The 20,993-nt window shown below is 62.3% G+C and overlaps 1 protein-coding gene across 4 annotated transcripts in view; it reads right to left on the bottom strand.

Moving 5' to 3' along the window:
• JAKMIP1 (janus kinase and microtubule interacting protein 1) overlaps positions 1 to 20,993 on the bottom strand; it is a 70,354-nt gene that overhangs the window by 2,883 nt on the left and 46,478 nt on the right. For 2 of the 4 annotated variants that reach the window (XM_059675996.1, XM_059675987.1), the window contains 12 exons: positions 20,559 to 20,687; positions 19,340 to 19,423; positions 18,194 to 18,256; positions 16,693 to 16,791; positions 13,990 to 14,091; positions 13,311 to 13,364; positions 12,296 to 12,361; positions 6,688 to 6,756; positions 5,329 to 5,406; positions 1,898 to 2,101; positions 935 to 1,000; positions 156 to 200 (listed from right to left, as the gene is read on the bottom strand). In XM_059675996.1, the coding sequence (XP_059531979.1) occupies positions 156 to 200; positions 935 to 1,000; positions 1,898 to 2,101; positions 5,329 to 5,406; positions 6,688 to 6,756; positions 12,296 to 12,361; positions 13,311 to 13,364; positions 13,990 to 14,091; positions 16,693 to 16,791; positions 18,194 to 18,256; positions 19,340 to 19,423; positions 20,559 to 20,687 (1,059 nt within the window). Of the gene's footprint in view, positions 1 to 155; positions 232 to 934; positions 1,001 to 1,897; positions 2,102 to 5,328; positions 5,407 to 6,687; positions 6,757 to 12,295; positions 12,362 to 13,310; positions 13,365 to 13,989; positions 14,092 to 16,436; positions 16,792 to 18,193; positions 18,257 to 19,339; positions 19,424 to 20,558; positions 20,688 to 20,993 lie in introns of those variants that run through there. The other 2 variants (XM_059676005.1, XM_059676015.1) reach the window with 2 other exon arrangements.

Genomic DNA, 20,993 nt, shown 5'->3' on the forward strand with positions numbered 1-20,993 from the left:
TAATTACATATTGTTTTTGTGATTAATCACTATGCTTTAATTATGTTCAATTTGTAACAATGAAATTGGGGGTCACCACAACATGAGGAACTGTATTAAAGGGTCGCAGCATTAGGAAGGTTGAGAACCACTGGTATAGATGAAAGGATACCAACCCCAGGTCTTGGCTCCCTGCAGTCATCAAGGCCACAGAATGAATGCTAGTGAGAAAAACAAAAAAAGGAACAAAAACTATAAAATAAGACAAAAGAAAATGAGGCAAGAAAGAAAAGAAAAAAGAGAAAAAGATGTAAGACATGTAGTATGGAATTCAGGGGCAGCATTTTATAAGAACATCGACCCTGGGGTTCAGTTTGGAAAGAGAAACAGGAAGTAAGGGGTTTCCGGAGTGGCCCCTTCCCAGCCCTGGGGTCCTGGCCAAGTGTCTGAATTTCTCAGGCTCCGTTTCACCCATAAAATGGGAATAATTGTGGAGACAAACAGGGCTGGTGTGAGCACGTGACAGGCCGGCCTCGCTTCTCCTGGGAGAGAAGAGACTCCCAAGGACACGCCCCTGGCTCTGTCCGTAGACAGAGGTCACGGAAGGTGAATGGTCCCGGGAGAGACCCACGTCTGTGGCTGGGGTGTCGCTCACAACAGAGCTCGCCTCACCCTTCCCAGTGCGGTGATGGCGGAAGGTCTTTTGTGGGAAAAGCACATCACGCACACGCCCCTCCCCCACACATAATTCACCCCAAACTGCACTTTTCTTCCCTAGAAGCACGCTCAAAGCAGCAACTTGGTTCTTGGACGTGCGGATTTGGGGGGGACAGGGCGGAGAAGGGGTGGCTGGAGACGGCCGATCTCCGGCAGCAGGAGCAGGCAGGAGAGAAGATCCCCGCTAACGTCGCACAAGCACAAGCCCCGCATGGCCGGGCTCGAACCCCCAACCCACCTTCTCCTCCAGTTCCTTCAGGTGCCGCCGCTGGGCCTCCAGCATGGCCTCCAGCTCCCGGATTCTCTGAAACACACCCCGGGTCGCATCAGCAGTGACACCTCAGGTTCTGACCCTGATCCCTCCCGTTTGCCAAGGAGCAGCGGAGCAGCTGCGAGCGCACGGACACTGGGCGGGCCGCCCACCGGCTGGTGCGTGCCCACAGACGGGCATCGCCACCGCCCGGACCAGAGGAGAGCCTTTCCCGCCCCAGGAGGCTCTCTCAGGTCCCGCCCTCCCAACTCTGTTGTGATCTCACTCACTGAAGACTGATTTTGCCTGTTCCTGAAGCGGAAATAGAATTTTACAGGGTGTGCTCTTAAGACAGGGTCTCTTGAAAACGTAAAATAAAGACTGCGCCATGGCATGGAGGTGTCCTGGGCAGGATCACCGATTTGAGGCGGCGCCAGACCCTGGAGGGAGCGAGGGCAGAGGACGCGACTGGGGCAGGCGTGCCGCAGTGTCCACCCAGACCCGCCCAGGGTGCTGAGGGCCTGCCTGGGTCTCGCCCTAGAAAGGCCAGGGTCCCGGGACCCCCCAGTCCTGGAACAGTGCTTGGCACATAGATATTAGAAAAATCACAAACAATGGTGTGGCGAGAGAGAGGAAGATGGTGCATTTGTAGAGGTGGGCAGGGCCCTCAGGACGTCAGGCTAAGCAACCCAGGCTGTGCCCTCTGGGCCATGGGGAGCCAAGGAGGGTCTTGGGGGAGGGGCGGTGCTGTGCTGCGTGTTAGGAGGGGGTGCGTGGGGGGGTGATTGGCAGGGAGAGGGGGGCAGGGTCCCGAGAGGGTGTTGTGATGGCCTGTGGCCCCAGCAGATGTCCCTGCAGGCCGGCTGGGGGTAGGACACTAAGGCACAGGGGCGCCAACAGGGCCCGCGGGGTGAGGAGTGGCCATGGCCGTGGCCCCGGCCGCCGCCTCACCTGCTGGGCCTGCTGCAGCAGCTCCATGCGCTCCCGCAGGACCTGGCTGTCGAACTCGCGGCTCTGCCTCAGGATCTGCCTGCGCACCTTCTCCACGGCGGCCTGCAGGTCCTCCCGCTGGCCCGCGCTCAGCGCCCTGCTGGCCTTCTGGCCCGGCTCCTGCTGCAGCGCGTCGTACAGCGTGGCCTCCAGCTCCTGGATTTTCTGAGTGGCCAGATCACACAGACAGTGGACGGTCGCAAATGGGTGGACAGTCCCGTCCAGCGCCCTGACCAGGACCCTGCAGCCCAGGGCGGCAGAACCCGGGCAGGGACCCAGCAGGCAGCCAGCAGCCCCGGCAAGGGGGCGAGGGAGCCGTTCTCAGCCCCGCACACATTCCTGAGAATGTGTCTTTCTCCATCCGAGGGCAACAAGAACAAATAATCATAACCACCCCTTAACTGTGTGATTCAGCCCGGCCGCGTGGCTCGGTGGTTGAGCATTGACCCAGGAACCAGGAGGTCACAGTTCGATTCCCCATCAGGGCACATGCCTGGGTTGTGGGCTTGATCCCCAGTAAGAGGCGTGCAGGAGGCAGCCAATCAGTGATTCTCTCTCATCATTGATGTTTCCCTCTCTCCCTCCCCGTTCCCCTCTCCCTCCCTCTCCCTCTCCTTCCTCTCTCTCTAAAATTCAATAAAAACATGTTTTTTAAAAAAATGTGTGATTCAACTGGTTCTTAATTTACCCCTGAATTTGGGAGCAAGTCCCCCCTTCATCACGGTGCTGAGGGAGAAACACATCTCAAACCGCTCACACTCGGGGGTCAGCTGGCTGCGTAGGAGTGCAGCTTTAACCCACGCAATGCGTGGCGATGTTTGAAGTGACCCCGCGCCCTCAGGAAGGAAGACGCCCTCTGTAGCACAGCGGATGCGCGATCGATGGTCCACGTGGAATCTGGGAAAGCTCCGAGCTCTATCGCTAGAGGAGGGCATTTCTTTTCAACTCCACAGCGAGACGCGGACATGCAGTTACCTCATGGGAAAGTCTAGGGAGTTACCTGCTCTGCCCCCGGGATGCTCACATGCACCCCACCCTACGGAATAGCTCCTGGCCCCCAGACAGCACAGGCCAGGCACCAGTTTGGGGGAAAGGGACAAGAGGCGAGCGGTGGGTGGTGTGGGGCAGGGGCAGTGGGGTGACCCTCTCCTGCTGCATGGGCACTGGCTCCTCCGGCCTCCTCAGCGTCAGCACAGCTGTGCTAACCCCTGGCAGACTCTGGACCCATGGGGCCAGGACCAGGTTCCACCCACAGGCCTCATCCCCTTCCCTCTCTGCCCTGGTGGCCACCCCTGGGGTCTGCTCACTGGTGTGGGGAAGGGTCCCGTGTGGCTCCCCCGGAGCAGGAGTCTGCCTGTGCCTGCTGGGGCGGCCCTCTCCATTTGGCCCAGCTCCTGGGGGATCCCCATGTTGCCAGCCTCCAGCCAGGACCCCACCACCCAGCTCAGTGACAGAGGGATGCGGCGTGCGCCCACCGGGCTCACTGCTGCCCCAGGCACAGCCCTGCCTCCCTCTCGGAACACCGCTTCCCTGACCACGCAGCCAGCCGAGCGCTGCGTCAGAGCCGGGCTCACGCGGGCCTGGCATCCCCTTGGACCTCGGCACTGTCTGTGGTGTGAATGCAGCTGCGGAGCCGGCTGAGCGTGCTCAGTGGACACCAAGGTTTCCCCAGTGTTTGGGAAACACCTGTCTTCGAGCTGCCCCTTGGGAAGAGGCCCCTGGCCGCAGCTCTGCAGATGTCGCTAATGTTCCGCTCCCGTCTCAGCCCTCCCTTCCGCATCCTAAGGACCAAGAAATCCTTCAGTTTCCCAAACCTATTCTATGGCAGCGCCCTCTCCCCCTCTCCCCTCCCCACACTGCCTTGGCCTGAGTTCCTGTAATACCTCCCGAAACCACATTCCTCAGGCTTTGGGGGAAATTCTAGGCTAGGCCAGGGCTGCATGTCAGAAAGGACCTGAAGTGCAGGTTCACGAGAGGGAGGGGGTAGGGGGTTGCAAAAGGACCCAGACTGCATGCAGGGAATCAAGGGAAAACCAAAGCTGTGGAAGAAGACGAGAGAAGGTGAGGATGTTTCTGTTTTGAATCCCCCTTAAACTCTGTTCTCAAGTTGTGGGCCCAGAAGCAAGACCTGGCAGGGCGGGGGGCTCGGTCGTCCCAGCCTCCGGCTCTCCTGCGGCCGGCCCTGGCACCCCAGCTCGGAGCCCCGCCACGAAAGGCGTCCCTTTGGGTGGAAACGGGCAAGACGAGGGTCGCACTGGACCAGCCTCCCGCGCGGAGCTCCCGCCTGAGCTGGGCCCCGCCGCCTGCTCTCCGTCTCCCTGGAGACACTCGCGGAAACAGGAGTTTGAGTGTTTCCAGTGGCTGGCAGCATTTCCTAGGGATGAACCCATTCTGCACAGTGATTTCGACGACAAGGGACCTGGCAAAGATGTGCCTACACTCTGTCCGCTGCCCTGCCTCCCCTGCAGGGCGTGGCCTGCACTTCTCGCCATCAGCAAGGCCGCCACCCACGCACTCGGCTGTGGGTCCTCGGAGCATCTGACAGGCATGGGACCCCGAACACGACCTTCTACACTGGGCACCAGGAAGCCCAGAACCAGTCTTGTGGCAAAGAGCAACACTGGCCCTGGCAGGTGTGCTCAGTGGGTGGGGCATCGTTCCGGGCACTGCAGGTTGCCGGTTCGATTCCTGGAAATATCTTTAAAAAAAACAAATAGCAATAGAGCAAAAGCCCTTCCAGCGAGCCATTTTGTTCTGATGACCAGGCAGCCGCTCACTGCTCTCCCCTGTTCCTCCATGACTGTCTCTTTCCTAGGCACACTGCTTTGCAAGGTTATTTATTTATTTTGATTGATTGATTGATTGATTGATTTCAGAGAGGAAGGGAGAGGGAGAGAGAGAGAGAAACATCAATGAAGAAAGAGAATCATGGATCAGCTGCCTCCTGCATGTCCCCCACTGGAGATCGAGCCTGCAACCCGGGCATATGCCCTGACTGGGAATTGAACTGTGACCTCCTGGTTTGTAGGTTGACTCTCAACCCCTGAGCCACGCCGGCCGGGCTGCTTTGAGGTTTTAAGCATAAATAAATATTTAAGTACAAACAAACATAAGAAAGAGGGTGTGTGTTTTTTCATTCATCTGAAATGATTGCTAGAACTGGACAAGCATGTCTAAAAAAACCACCAAGCTGACTACGTGTGAAAGTCATGACTGATCTGGAAAAATCCACCATCCATCTGTGCGTCATTCCCAGCCCAGCGTGGAGGTGGCGTTTTCACGGCTCCCACAGGGCACGGGCGAGGACTCGGAACGCGGTCTCAGCCCGCGGAAAACACGGCCTCCACTGTCGAGTCTAAAAAGCCACGGTGCCCAACCCACCCCGGTCCTACCAGGTGAGCCTGGTCCAGGGCCTGCTTCCTGTAGTCCAGCTCCTCCTCCAGGTAGCCCTTCTGCTTGCTGAACAGGTCCTGAGAGAGGAGGCGCCCGGTCAGGAGCACGAGGAACCGCTGCAGTGCGGCCTTCAGAGCCGACCTCCCGCCCTTGGCTACGTGCGTCTCCCCAGGTCGGGGAGGGGGGTCGGGGCCGCAGGTGAGAGGGATGGGGGGCTGCCCGCTGGCTCCCTGTCTGAGTCCTCTGGCGGGAGCCTCACAGGCCCAGAAACCTGGCTCAGGGCTCCCGTCCTAGTGGGTGTCTGACTGCAGAGAAGGGACCTGGATCCCAGCAATCCTTCCTGTCCCTCTTGCCACATCCTGAGGCTCCTGCAGACGTCTCAGTCCTTCCCAGAGGCAGTCCCGCCCCACGTGACTGACGCCACCACCTGCCGATGAGTGTCACTGCCCCACGCTCCCTCCCCCGCCCTCCAGGTCCCACCCTCAGCCCAAGCACCATCCCTCCAGATCACAAATCGCTCTCCATTGCGAATTTGAGGGTTTCCGAGTTAGAGCTCCTACACTGTAGCCATTTGACTTTACTGATGAGGAAACAGAGGGCCCGAGTGGACCACAGCCTCGTGCTGGATGCCTAGTTGCCTGGTGACAGACAGGACTAAAAACCCAGGCCCTGGGATTCCAGCTCAGGGTCTTTCCACACCACACCTGGCTCCAGGCCTGTGCTTCCCATCCCCCCTTCCTTGCCTCTCATTTCTACTGAGAAAACTCGCTGGTCTCAAAAGGCGCAACCATCCTCTCTCCTGACACCCCCGCCTGGCTCCCTTGCCCTGTCCGGCTGCCCACAGGTGCCCGTATGCGCCCAGCTCTGTGCAGAAACAGGCTGTGCATCTGGGCTCTCTCAGCCCCACGAGGCGGAGACGGAACCCACTTATCGCTAAGGAAACTGAGGTCCGGGCCCGTAAGGGGATCAGTGAGGATTGGGTCCTGTCTGCATGTCCCCGGAGCCCCTGGGCCAAGCGCCTCCGTATCCCCGACGTGCCTCCCCTGACTTCACGCCGCACCGTGGCCGTCACTCATGAGCACGCGGCCCCAGGGGCTTGGGGGACGCTCCCGGCAGCAGGCGCCCCGCTTTCGGTACCGAACCTCTGAACCAGGCCCGGACAGCAGAGATGCCCGAAACACATAGTAAGTGAATAGCGAAGTGGATGGATGATCATTCGTTACCCAGACGGCACCAGGGCAAAAGCCAGAGAAATGCGTGCGAATAAGTAACGGGAAACGGCCGCCAGGCTTCCCGGGGCGAGGGGGCGGGGAGGCACCTGAGCCCCTCCAGCCGCCTCCTCCGGCTCCGGCGCTTACCTTTTCCTTCTCCAGGTCCAGCATCTTCTGGGTCAGGGCCGCCTCGGTGCCCTCTATCTGCTTCAGCCACTGGAAGAGAGCAGGACGGGGGCGGCGTGAGGACCCGCAGCCCGGCTTCCGCCAGGCGGGCGTGCGGGGCCTCCTCCCAGAGGGGCTCCTGGGTCCCAGGGGGTGAGGCCCCGTCACGCCCAGGGGAGTCCTCGGGATGGAATTTCCGTCTCTACAGATGTTCCAGCTGTTTGCTCAGGGATCGGCCGGGTCATGGACACACGCGTGCGGGCATGTGCCTGTGGAGGGGTGTGGGGGTTACCCAGGTGAGCCCGTGAGTACCAGAGGCAGTGGGCACGCGAGGTGTGGGAGCCTCCTAGCACATGGTGGCCCGAGCGTGGACGGCTGCAGGTGGGGCATCTGGACTCTGCAGCCGGCCGGGAGCGGCACCGAGGCTACTCTGCCATGTGCGGTGCCGGTGGCTGCAGCCCGGACCTCCTCCGCCCCTCACAGCCGCCTCGGGGAGACGCCAGCCTCGCCCCAGCTTACGGGTGAGGACCTGGGGTTAAGTCCCTTGTCCAAGATTACACGGGTGGGGAGCGGGGATTTTGAACCCAAACCTCAGCGCTGCCCCCTGCAGCCCCGCCCCCCAGGCATGTCTGAGCGGCCAGTGCACCACCGCATGCAGGCAGGAGAGGGGTCCAGCCAGGCAGGGGGTGCAGCTGCGAGGGCCTGAGAGTCCCACATGTGCCCAGTACCAGTGTACGAGGGGCTGAGGGCGGCGGGCACGGCTGCCGAGGGCTGAGGGCGGCGGCCGCTGTTTCCCAGGCTGCAGGCATGCGGGTGAGTCCTGTGCGGAGCCCACCTCGGAGAAGGAGGAAGTCCACAGACCGGGTGCCCTGGCCTGCGGGGGGTGTGGGGCTCGGGCTGGACAACGGGTGGGAGTGTGTGCGTCTGGCCTCATTGCTAAGCCAGCAGACCCCCTCCCTGCCCCTACTGCCTGTGGACCTGGCCCTTTCCCGATGCCCAGCTGCCAGGTGCTCCCCCTTCCACTCCCCGCATTCCGTGCCCCTCCCCTGCCCGGCCCCTGCTCTCTCTGCTTCCTCAGAAGTGTCTCCAGCCGCCCAGGCCGCCCACCACCCCTGTGCACAGCTCCTTCCTTGCCGCCCAGGCCCCATCTCACCCAAACCCGGACTCCGGGAGCACCCTGGCTCCTCCCCCTCCCGTGCTGTTTCTGCCCGCCTGCCCCTCAGACCCTCCCACGTGCTCCCCCCGCTCAGCCCCTGTCCCCACCCAGCTCGGCCCCTCAGCTCCAGGCTCACCTGGACCCCTCCTGCCCGCCCCCAGCCCGCCAGCTCCCTCACGGACATGCACCTGCGCCCCTGCTCCTGCTTAAAGCCCCAAGGGCATCCGCACCCCAATCACGCCCGACGACCTCTGGCCCACAGGCAGGCCGCGCTGCCCTCGCCCCAGGGCCTTTGTACCTGCTGCTCTCTCTGCCCCGAACTCGCCACCTCTCCCCACCCCGCCTCAGCCCCCGGCCTGCGCTAGCTGCTGCCTCCCCAGGAAGCCGGCCCTGCTGCCTGCGTCCCTGGGGTCAGGCGCCCACGGATCCCCACGTCCTCTGTGAATGCCTGTCCCACGCCCCCTGAGGGGCCACATGGGACACGTTCTGTCAACGCCCTGGCCCAGCACAGGCCCGGCAGGAAGGGCGGCCTCCCCAGCATCTGCCGAACGAAGGAGGCGGGAGGGGTGGGTCCGGGGGGTGCGCCGGCCCCGCAGAGGGAACAGGCTCCGGCCCCACAGGCCCACCCCCACCTCGGGGGGCTCTGCCCAGCCGCGTGTGGTGTCTGAGGAACAGGTGGGCGTGTTTTTGACGGGGAGACGATTCCGTTTCTCATGCCCTGACGTACGCCGTCGTGAGGAATAAACTAAAATGGGGCACCGGTTTCCGTGACCAGAGCCAGCGGCTCAGGCAGGCTTTGTAGGGCGTGCCGTCAGGTTTCCTTCTGGCCACACGGCAGGGGGTGCGCGCTGTGCACACGAGGGAACCGGACGGTCCCGCTCCGGGCGGGCGCGGGCACCAGGGCAGAAGCCCGAGCCAGGAGGCCCCTGGGCAGGCAAGGTCGCCACCTCCACATCGGGGTCAGCCACGTCCGCGGGGCCTCGCTCCGGGCGTGGGGGCCGGGGGCTGGGCAGCGGCGAGTGCGCCCCCCGCCCCGGCCTGGAGGAGTCTGGGGGCCCGGCAGGTGCACCCACCCAGCTCCCGCGGCCCACCCTGCAGGGCGGACCCTCCACCCACCTCCCTGACACAGGCCGGCCGTGAGCAGGTCTGACCGCGGGCCCCGAAGTCACCAGCGGGATCAGGGACTCACAGCGTCCACCTTTCGGGTGAGTTTTGAACCCGAGGGGAAGAGGTGTGACTCGCCATCACCTGTGACCCTCTGGGGCCCGTGTCCGGCTTCTCTGCGGGGCATGTGCCACGTGGGGGAGGGCAAGGCCTGGTCCCTGACCCCGGACTCCGCTGACCAGGGGCCGGCCGGGAGCTGAGGGGACAGGGCTCCCCGGGGAGGGGAGGCGGCCTCCGCGAGGTCCCCAGGGTCCACGCTCGCGCCGGGACACGGGTCTGCGCCTCCAACCAGAACACTGCCGCGGCCCTGGGTGCCGGTGCCGGTGTGAGTGACGCCTTTAAACTGCGAGTGACCGGCCGAGGGGCTGGCCGAGGCGGCAGGGCCTCTGGGCCTGCGGAGAACCGCTCTGCAGGGCGACCAGCTCGCCGTCCGGCCACCTGGCCCGCCGCCCGCGCTGTCTGTCTGGTGGGGACCGTCCCCATTTCAGCTCTGAGATACCCACGTCCCAGGAAAACCCTGGGTCCTGAGCCAGCCCCTCGGGCGGTCACCCCAGCTGTCCTGTCACTGCTCTCGGCGGGTCCCACTGTTTGGGGGGCTACTCTCAGCACCCACACTCTCTAGGGGAGAGAGCAACTCCTGAGCATTTCACTTTGCTTGCAGACATGTGGCCGGGCGTGGAAACGGCCGTCTAAGTCCAGTCCCCAAAACTGTCCCAAACGGGAGCTGGATCCCGTCCACCTGGCAGAGCTGGGATCCTCAACATGAGCAGCTCCTGCTCCCACCCACCCGTGTGGGATCTGGCAGCAGAGGGAGGAGCTGGCAGGGAGGGAGGAGCTGGCAGGAAGGGAGTAGCTGGCAGGAAGGGGAGGAGCTGGCAGGAAGGGGAGGAGCTAGAGAAAGGGGGGGAGCTGGCAGGGAGGGGAGGAGCTGGAGGGAGGGAGGAGCTGGAGGGAGGGGAGGAGCTGGCAGGGAGGGGAGGAGCTGGCAGGGAGGGGAGGAGCTGGCAGGGAGGGGAGTAGCTGGAGAAAGGGGAGGAGCTGGCAGGAAGGGGAGGAGCTAGAGAAAGGGGAGGAGCTGGCAGGGAGGGAGGAGCTGGCAGGAAGGGGAGGAGCTGGGGGGAGGGAGGAGCTGGAGGGAGGGGAGGAGCTGGCAGGGAGGGGAGGAGCTGGCAGGGAGGGGAGGAGCTGGCAGGGAGGGAGGAGCTGGCAGGAAGGGGAGGAGCTGGCAGGAAGGGGAGGAGCTGGCAGGGAGGGAGGAGCTGGAGGAAGGGGAGGAGCTGGCAGGAAGGGGAGGAGCTAGAGAAAGGGGAGGAGCTGGCAGGGAGGGGAGGAGCTGGCAGGGAGGGAGGAGCTGGCAGGAAGGGGAGGAGCTGGCAGGAAGGGGAGGAGCTAGAGAAAGGGGGGGAGCTGGCAGGGAGGGGAGGAGCTGGAGGGAGGGAGGAGCTGGAGGGAGGGGAGGAGCTGGCAGGGAGGGGAGGAGCTGGCAGGGAGGGGAGGAGCTGGCAGGGAGGGGAGTAGCTGGAGAAAGGGGAGGAGCTGGCAGGAAGGGGAGGAGCTAGAGAAAGGGGAGGAGCTGGCAGGGAGGGAGGAGCTGGCAGGAAGGGGAGGAGCTGGGGGGAGGGAGGAGCTGGAGGGAGGGGAGGAGCTGGCAGGGAGGGGAGGAGCTGGCAGGGAGGGGAGGAGCTGGCAGGGAGGGAGGAGCTGGCAGGAAGGGGAGGAGCTGGCAGGAAGGGGAGGAGCTGGCAGGGAGGGAGGAGCTGGAGGAAGGGGAGGAGCTGGCAGGAAGGGGAGGAGCTAGAGAAAGGGGAGGAGCTGGCAGGGAGGGGAGGAGCTGGCAGGGAGGGAGGAGCTGGCAGGAAGGGGAGGAGCTGGAGGGAGGGAGGAGCTGGAGGGAGGGGAGGAGCTGGCAGGGAGGAGAGGAGCTGGCAGGGAGGGGAGTAGCTGGAGAAAGGGGAGGAGCTGGCAGGAAGGGGAGGAGCTAGAGAAAGGGGAGGAGCTGGCAGGAAGGGGAGGAGCTGGCAGGGAGGGAGGAGCTGGAGGAAGGGGAGGAGCTGGCAGGAAGGGGAGGAGCTAGAGAAAGGGGAGGAGCTGGCAGGGAGGGGAGGAGCTGGCAGGGAGGGAGGAGCTGGCAGGAAGGGGAGGAGCTGGAGGGAGGGAGGAGCTGGAGGGAGGGGAGGAGCTGGCAGGGAGGGGAGGAGCTGGCAGGAAGGGGAGGAGCTGGAGGAAGGGAATGAGCTGGCAGGAAGGGGAGGAGCTGGAGAAAGGGGAGGAGCTGGAGGGAGGGGAGGAGCTGGCAGGGAGGGAGGAGCTGGCAGGGAGGGAGGAGCTGGCAGGAAGGGGAGGAGCTGGAGGGAGGGAGGAGCTGGAGGGAGGGGAGGAGCTGGCAGGGAGGGGAGGAGCTGGCAGGGAGGGGAGTAGCTGGAGAAAGGGGAGGAGCTGGCAGGAAGGGGAGGAGCTAGAGAAAGGGGAGGAGCTGGCAGGAAGGGGAGGAGCTGGCAGGAAGGGGAGGAGCTGGCAGGGAGGGAGGAGCTGGAGGAAGGGGAGGAGCTGGCAGGAAGGGGAGGAGCTAGAGAAAGGGGAGGAGCTGGCAGGGAGGGAGGAGCTGGCGGGGAGTTGGGGTTGGGGAGGAGGCTGACGCAGTTCTTTGTGGTCAGGGCACAGCGTGGTGCATTCTGGGGGTCGAGGGGGATGGGCAGCAGTAGGAAGAGGCTGGAGGAAGTGCGTGGGGGTGACAGGGACCAGGCAGACTGCAGCCACAGGCCAGGCAGGCCCAGGTCCTCAGCTCTGCAAGGGAGAAGCCAGAGTCCCGGGTCACGCAGGCAGCGCTGCCCGGAAACCGAGCTGGCCAAGGGCTCAGAACCCTCTCGCCATCACCAGCCAGTCCGCTTCCGGACCTACCGGGCGGGTGGTTAAATGGGAGATGAGACAGGGAAACGCTGGCACCGCCCGTGGTCAATAGAAAGGAAGTGGAAATCCCTCAATGCCTTAGCGGAGGGAAGACTATGGCGTGGCCGCCCGGCGGGACAGTGGGGGCGGCACAGCGAGGGGAGCTCATGGGAGGATAAACCTGGAAGTGTGAGGGGTTCAAGGCCATGGAACCCGGGGCGGGGCCAGGCCGGAAGGAAACACACCCAGATCAGGAGTGACCCGCCATCAGGAAACAGGAGCCGTGCACGAGCGCATGCAGCGACCAACGGACAGACCGACAGACCGACAGACGGGCCTGTGCCCTAAGCCAGACGCGAGTGCAGTGCGGAGCGCGGGCTCTACCTTCTCACACAGCGCGAGCACAGTCCCCGCCTGGATGATGGCCACCTGCTCTTCGTTTCTCAGATTCTAAAACACAAAACCGGCAAGGGCGTTGGCACGGGATCCCGCAGGCCTTCGGGCTAGACAACTGGCAGGTCCTCTCTGAGCGTGTCCTCCACCCTCTCAAGGTCAGCCCTCTCTCAAGGTCAGCCCCTCTCTCAAGGTCAGCCCTCTCTCAAGGTCAGCCCCTCTCTCAAGGTCAGCCCTACCCACTCAAGGTCAACCTTCACCCTCTCGAGGTCAGCCCCACCCTCTCAAGGTCAGCCCTACCCACTCAAGGTCAACCTTCACCCTCTCGAGGTCAGCCCCACCCTCTCAAGGTCAGCCCTACTCTCTCAAGGTCAGCCCCTCTCTCAAGGTCAGCCCTACCCACTCAAGGTCAACCTTCACCCTCTCGAGGTCAGCCCCACTCTCTCAAGGTCAGCCCCACTCTCTCACGGTCAGCCCCACTCTCTCAAGGTCAGCCCCACTCTCTCAAGGTCAGCCCCACCCTCTCAATGTCAGCTCTCTCAAGGTCAGCACCCTCTCTCAAGGTCAGCCCCACTCTCTCAAGGTCAGCCCCACTCTCTCAAGGTCAGCTTTTAATGGCAGAGACATCCTCTCTGAGCTCTGGCCTTCTGTGTGGGAACCTGTCACAGGGTGGCACCAAGCCAACCTTTTAGGAAAGTAAAAATCTCACTTTGTGATTTCAGAAATCTTGGGGGACTCCACTCTCTCTCTGGGGATTCATTCTTATGCTTTCCCCCCTCATCACTCAGGCTCAGAGGATGAGCTAACCGGAGAACCCCACTTCTGGCAAGAACCCCACGTCTGAGGAGTGCAGACCCAGCCACCCCAGGGAACACGGCCATATGAAAGCCTTACATTGTACGTATTCGATCTCTTACATTAGGAAGAAAGGAAGACAGAGCGAAAGCCACACAATACACTGAACCACAACGAGACACGGAACCCAGAGCCAGTCGCCCGTAGTTACCCCGTTATCGCCCAGGATGTCTAACTTCTTCATCAGGTCGGACACATCCACGTCCTGGAAGAGATGCAACCGTCGTTTCTGAGTGAGCCACAGAGCACGTGGCGCCAGGCTTTCGGGCCACAGTCCTCACTGCTCCCTACGCGCTCCCCTCCTCCTCTTATAGGGACAGGCTGCTGCGTGTTAGGTCCCTGCCTTCGAGAGCGGCCATGGCAGCCTGTGGGCCAGGAGCACCGTCTCTGCGCCCATGGGATGGTCTTACCCGCCTCCGGGAGCAGGACAGACACCGGGCTGTTAGACAACCACAGCCATCCTGGCCAGGGCGCCCCTGCCTGTCGGGCACCACACCGAGTGCTCCTCTCGGTTAATGGACCCGCCCAGGTCTCAGAGACAAGAGGAGACGGAAGGTCAGGGAGGTTACGGGCCAGGGCTAGGGTCGGCACTCAAGGCCACCGCCCACGTCTCTGTTCTTTTATCGTGGGGTACAAACAGGATAGCCATTGGTGATTCGCTGAAATAATGAACTATGGCTTTCAGGATGTGTGTGTGTTGGGGGGGGGGGGATGGGTAGGGGTCTCTTATGAAAACGCATTCTATCCCTGGCATCGAGCTGCCCTGGGCCGCAGCGGAGGCACCCCCGCTCCTCCCAGCCCTGCCCCGCACCCCGGGCCCTGGCACCTACCTTAACTCCTTCCTGGTGGCAGAACAGCTGGAGGGCGCTGCTGTGGTTCTCGGGGAAGCTGGCGATTTGGAGGTTAAACGCGGGCGACCTCCGCTCTCTCTCCTGGGGAGAAGATTTGGTTTAAACACAGGACTTTATTGAATTAGTTTCCACTTGCCATTTCCCCCACGTTACTTGGCACAAACTAACGAATTCCAGTGGGCAAAGATGCTCCTGAAAAGCGCCCGTTCAGACTACGCATCCTCGTCGGCGGAACAGCGCGACCTCCTGTGGACACCTGTTCACCTCTGACCTCGTCGGCTGGGAAGAAATGGTTAACTGAGGACCCCGGGAGAGGGGAGCCAGGAAGGCTCACCATCAGCAAATGTGGAATGTTTCATACTGGCAACAAGCGCCAAAGGCCACCGAGTGCCAGTGCCCGGTGCCCTGGGCACATTGTCTCGTGTGATCCTCACACAACCCCAGAGGCAGGCGTATCGCTTTCACCTTAGACACGGAGACGGAGTGAGCGGCAGGGCTGGGACCCTGGCTCCACATACTGTTCATATAATCTGTGATTCATTCGGTTGTTTCAAGGTGTTTTTTAACCCCGCGCACACACCAGCGGTCACCCCATTCCTGCCTTGGATGGGGTCAGATCTCAGGGACCAAGGAGGGAAAAGCATTTTCCCAGAAGAGGCTCTTATTCATCACCACAAAGTGGCATGTTTTCAGAAAGGACAGGAGCAGCCCAGTCGCTCACAGGAATAGAGCCCAGCGGCCAACAGTCCTCCGGTCTCGAAGGTTTCCTCCCTGGCGCTGCCCTCACTCCAGGAACCACGGACAGGCCGGCCAGCAGGGGCCTTCGCACATGCGCCCCTGAGCCCACACCGCCCCTTTTCTCGGGCTGCAGTGAGGTAACACGCTGCCGGACCACACCTGCAGGCCTACTGGGTCATGGGCGCCCTTACCACTGAGGTGAGGCGTGTAGCCAATGGGCCTAGTTTAGGGAGATGGTGGGCAGCAGATAAAGGAGAGAGAAAGTCATTCATTCATTCAGTTTCCTTCTCACCTGGGCTTGAAACAGTTCAGAGAAACCTGATTTGCCTGATGAGCCAAAACACAGAATTTGCAATTGCTCCATCCAGTGGATGCCTTTCTACCCACTTTAATGGGATCTCCATAGAAAAGGTCATAAGAGAAAGCTCATATTTCATGTGAGTGGAAGTTAGAAAATTCTAATGGTTCTGAAGGACAGCGGAGACCCCTGAAGAAAATTCTGTAAACTGAGCAATGCTGGTAGAACGCTCAGGAGAAAGATGAATAACAAAGACCCATAAAAGGTTTTCTAACAGGGCCGACGTGTTCATGACGCCCTCAACCTTGTAACTTCTGATTTCTGCTGCACAAATGAAACGCCAGCTCTCACGAGCAAGGGCCACGGGCAGTCACACTGGTTCCTGAGACCCCGCCGTGGCCCAGGCCAGCGACCAAGGACCAGACAGTAGGTTCTAGCAAACAGAACTGAAACGGAAGCCGGGAGAAGAAAGCAAAGTCAGAAACGTGGCCCTGCGGGTCCCGCGCACGCAGAGGGACAGCAGAGCCTGTCCTGCAGGGAACCCTCACAAACGCAGGAGATGTCGAGGATGTCGGCGAGTGTTCAGCGGAAACAAACAGGAAGGATTAGGAAGTGAGTGGCAGCGAGACGCTAGTGACAGGAAGGTTTCCGTGGGAAGCCATGAAACCATCAGCAATGTCACACGAGGCCCGACTCTGTGCAGTGGGGAGCAACTGAAGGTTTAACACAATGTCCAGCCCGGCCGGCGTGGCTCAGTGGCTGAGCATCGCCCTATGAACCAGGAGGTCACGGTTCCATTCCCGGGTTGTGGGCTTGATCCCCAGTGTGGGGCGTGCAGGAGGCAGCCGATCCATGATTCTCTCTCATCATTGATGTTTCTCTCTCTCTCTTCCTCTCTGAAATTAATAAAAATATATTTTAAAAGCAAACAAACAAAAACCCCACGATGTCTACCGTGTGCAATGTCAGTCACGCTCTGGGCTAAGGCGTGGCTGTCAGCTGCAGTTGAGTGGCTTTTTAGCCCAGAGCTGTGCTGCCCAGGTCTGTCCGCACTGGAGGAAAGAGTTGAAGCAACGTGAGGAGTTTCCTGAACTGCCTGTGCGAGTCCCTCCTCCTCCCCGGCTCACTTACCTGTGTTTGCCTTGGCCAACAGAAAGCGGGTCAGGCTAGCGGGACCCACACTACAGAGGCTCAGGACCTGCCGTTTCGGGAGGCGCCACGCACAGCATGCGCGGCCGCGTTAAAAGTGCCACTCCCTACAACAGGGCGGTGGCCCGGCTTGCAGAATGCGCACCAGGCGGCCGGCATGCAGGAAAGAAGTCGTTGTGGAAATGAAACACAAATAAAAAAGGCAAAATATTGCAAAAACAAATTATTTTATTAAGTGCAAAACAAGCCGTAGGCAATAAATAGATGAGCTCTGGTACAGGTCCCAGGACTGCGGCGAGCATTCCCTCCAGAACATTAAGGCAGTGAAATCATTCTGAACATACAGGTTTTAAAAAGGGAGAGAAAAGAAAGAAACCACTGGGCCGCGTCCCCTGTCCACATGCTCGGGGCGTCCGGGGGCGTTACAGGAATTTCAGTTTGGGCTCAAAGAGAATGTCTGCGCCGTTTGAGAGCTTACAACAGAGAGAGTCCCTTACTTCGAGCTCGAGCACCCTGAACTCGAGCAGCTCGTTCTGGTCCCGCGCGTCCTGCATGTCGCTCTTCAGCTGGTGCTCTTCCACCTCCAGCCGGTGCACCTAGAGCAGAAAGAGCCGCGGCTCAGTGGGCAGCACGGCTGTCCCTCCCGGGGCCACGAGAGGCGTGTCCGCTGGCCAGGAGGGCGGGGCGGGACGGGCCACGGCGAGGAGCTGGGCTGGGGCGGCACCCGGGTCGGCCCCGCGGCCCCGAGCCCGGCCCAGAGAAGGGCCGCCTCATCTATTTGCTGAATGAATGGATGATGGGGAAACGGAGGCCCAGAGCGATGAAGTCCCTTCCCTGAGGTCGGTGGGGGGGAAGGGAGAGTGACCCCCAAGCCTGTCCATGTCCTTCTAATCCGGGCGAGTCCAGCGGCCACAGGGGAAGCACCTGCTGGAGGCCCCAGGCCCTGGAGAAGGTCATGCTGGCTGTCCTCCAGCTCCCCCCCACCCCCACCCCGGGAGCCCCTGGCCGAGCTGCTAACTGCTCTGCGCTCAGTGGCTTCCAGGAGAACAGCCGCCCGAGTTGCGGCTGCAGGACTGAGAAGCTCACAGAGCCGAGGACCTTGTCCGTCACAGTCACTCTGACCTCACGCCAGGGGGACGGGAGAGGGGCCCCGCCCCCAGCGGACAGGTGGAAACAGTACAGGAGCTTTCTGTGGCTCCCGGAATTGAGCGAGCAGGACAGAACCGCTCTCCCAACGCACAGGGCCACCTCACAGGACAGCGGCCCAAATGTGAGAAGTAGCACAGGACAGCGAACGGCCACAAGGGGTCAGTGCAGAGCTGGGGCTGCACCGAGGCCCCGCCCCGCCCCCGGGCCAAGCCAGGCCTGTCCAGCCCTGGCATCTAGGACGCCTAAAGCCAGGCCTACCCAGGTCTGGTCCCCTAGCACGGAAGGTGCAGCAAGGCAGACCTGGAGGGCCAGAAAGTCCATGGTGGCTGCCAGGGCCGGGGGTGGGGGCGGGGAGGGACTGCAGGGGGCGTGAGGGCTCTTTATGGGGGAGGGCGGGAAACGGCCTGAACCTGCACTGTGGTGATGGCTGCACGACTCACTGAATTGTAGAGAGGTTAGAAAAAAACTAAGGTCTGTCCCAAAGCATGAGACTTATTTCCCCGAGCCAACTCCTGGAGAGAGTTCCAGAAAGTTCCATGACCGGAGAGGGAGGGCAGGCTCAGCCCTGCCAGCATCATGACCTCCAGTCCATGAACCGGACCAAGACAGCCAGTGGATCAGTGTCGTAGGCCCGCCCCTGGGAGGGGCTCGGGAAGCCCCATCCGGACAGACACGTGACCTTGTCAGCAGGTGCCCTGGGGAAGGTGAGGTCAGCCCTGCTGCCCTCCCCAGGACAGAGCCAGGACCAGGAGCCGGGAGCCCCCAGGAACCGGGCCCTGATGAATGAACGTAAGGACGGCCCTGGGTGCTGCCAGGGAGGCTGGCGCGGGGCGGCGCTGGCGCACGTACCTTCTCCTGCAGCTCCTGGTTGGTTCTCATGAGCAGCTGCTTCTCCTCCACCCACTGGGAATCCTGCGGAAAAGCACTGGGCATGTCACACTCCCTGACGGGGCGCACGGCCCAGCCACAGTGGCCACGAGGAAGGCCACGGGGGAGGGGCTTTCCCTGGGAGGCCGGAAGAGGGCAGCAGCTAGAACGACCTCGCCGGCCCCTCACCTTTAACCCCAGAGAGAGGAGCGGCTGGTTTGCGGAACAACCCTGCTCCCCGGCTCATGTCCCTAAAAGCACAGGGACCGGGGTCTGTATCAGCGACAGAAACAGCCGCACTGTGACCGTGACCAGGTTGGCCCGCAGACCCCCCTCTCCTGCTGGCTCGCTGCAGCCCACGGGCCGGCGTCCCGACAGCGACACCCCTGTGCTCACTCTAGGCCCCTGGCCGTGCCACCTGGACCACGTCCCACCGTCAGCCCATGAGCACACGGCACTAGCCCATCCTGTCGCTGTGTGTCCCCAGCGCCCGGCACGGTGCCTGGCACACAGCCAGTGTCAGGGAAGACGGAGGGTGGGTAAATGAATACAGGAAGATACTCCCTCTTCCCTCCTCTGCCCCAGTGGCTCCGGCTCCCCTCTCCCCAGCAGTTAGGGTGCTCCCCACCCCAAGGGACAGGTCTGGCTTGGCCCCTCTCCGTGTCCTGCTGTCCCCAGGCCTGACCAAGTGCAGAGGACGCATACACGGAGGTGGCGCTAATCTGAGAAGCACGAGGCCGGATTCTATGAGACGGTCACAGCGAGGAGACCTGGGGCGGGGCGGGGCCTCTGCCGACATTGACAGCTAGTGGCGGGCCCAGCTCATTTTCACAATTAACTCTTCCGGCGTCAATGGCAGCTTTTCTTCAGATGCAAGTCAAAAAAGATTTTGGTCACCACTTTGCTTTTGGAATTGTGTCCTATTTTTGTGCAAACAAGCAAAAAGTGAGCCAAGTTAGAGTTTCGGAATTGTGAGTTTCTAAAGGCCCGCACGCAGGCCGCCTCGCGGGGGTGTTCTTGCCTGGGTTCCGCGAGTGCTTTTCCCCTAATGTCTTGGGAGCGAACGGCAGGGCGGCAGAGCCCCCTCGGCCCCAGGCCCCAGGGACATCACACGACCTCAGTGCTCACCTGGCCCCTCTCGGCCAGCAGCTTCTCCAAGTCCTCGATTTTGGCCTGACACCGCAGCAGATCGGCTTGCAGCTGCTCCCGGGTCTGGAATGAAGAGGCCAGAAGGTGAGCGGGTCATCTCGATGGCGGCCGAGCCGCGGGAAGGGTCACGCCGCAGCCAGGCCTTAGAAACAGGCCCGTGTTCAGGAGCACGCGTTCCGACGCGGCCCACCCGGGGGCCTGCAGACTCTCCCCTCAGATGTAAACGTCCGAAGAACAACAGGCCTGCGAGCTGTCAGGTCTGACCCTGGTGTTACCGACAAGGACACGGAGGCCTGGAGGAGAGGCAGCGCCCTCACGGGGCTGAGCAAGCCCGGAGCCGGACGCGGCAGGCTCTTGCCGGCTCCCGGCCAAGTTCAGCGGCTGCTCATGCGCAATCACCAGCACTTTCACACGTGCCTGGTGCATATCAGATCGCCCAGGGCAAGGGCTGAGAACTGAGTGTGGGGTAACAGGGAGTGGTGGGGACTGGGGCACACTGGGCGCGCACGGTCCATCTCGGGGAAAACGGCCACTCAGCTGACGCCACATGCTACCCGTACAGCCGGAAGCCTGGAGCTGCAGAAGGTCTGACTCCCCGAGAGAAGCGGGCACCTGGAGGTCCATGTGAAATCTCTTGACTTCTCAGTGTTGGCAACCAGATAAAATTCCTAATAAAAACCGCACGGCTCAGCTCAAACCACGCCCAGCCATCGACCTCGGCGGACCTACACGTTGCGGGCCGGAGTCTGTGGCTCAGGAGCGGCCTCCCGCAGCCTCCCTCGCCACCGCTGCCTCGCGGGATGAACGGGGACACCGGGTGTGCACTGGCCCGGGGCGTGCTCTCCGCGGTCCCCTCGCTCTCAGAAGGAAGGGCAAGCAGCCCTGGTCTGTGTGACCCCTGAAGGCGGTAAGGGCCAGTAGGTGGACGTTATAGGAAGGCAGAGCTCAGCCCAGCACGAGGGCAGCCGTGGCCCGGACCCGGTGGCCGGCAGGGACTGAGGGCACCCTGACAGTCCCTCAGGTCTCCGGGGGTTTGACAAACGCTGGGACACTGCCGCCACGAGAGTCTGTGATGTGTCCCCCAGCCCCTCATCCCTCAGAATCCCCTCCATGCCTCCCGACAGGGCCACAGAACCACAGCGCAAGGAAGGGCACGGCGGGCCCCTGCCCAGCCCTCCCGGCCCAGCCGCGCACTCACCCGGGCCTCCCGCTCGGCGTCCAGCGTGCCCCCCACCTGCTCCTGCAGGAGGGCGTAGGCCCGCTGCAGGGCCTGGTACTCCCTGGTCAGCTGGCAGAACCGCAGGTCGGCCTCCTCCCTGGTGGTTGTCTGGAGGCGAGGAGAGAAGCAGTGACAGCATGACCGGGTGTCGTCCCGGGGGCAGGGCCCACACCCACCGCTGCTGCCCACGATGACCTGGGGAACCTCCCGGCCGGGAGTGGACGGCGCTGAGAGCGACGCCAGGGCCGACCCTGGGAACCGCGAGTCATGTGACCGGGAGCCAGCGCCGACTCGCGGGGGCCTGTGTGCCTGTGCCCGCCCCACAGCACTCTCACACCGGGATCTCCTCCACGAAGGTGAGACCGAGTGTGCGAACACGCGCCTGCAGGGAGGGCGTCCGTCAGCGCGCTGTCT

Source organism: Myotis daubentonii, chromosome 1 (genome assembly GCF_963259705.1).
Source record: "Myotis daubentonii chromosome 1, mMyoDau2.1, whole genome shotgun sequence".
NCBI lineage: Eukaryota > Metazoa > Chordata > Mammalia > Chiroptera > Vespertilionidae > Myotis > Myotis daubentonii.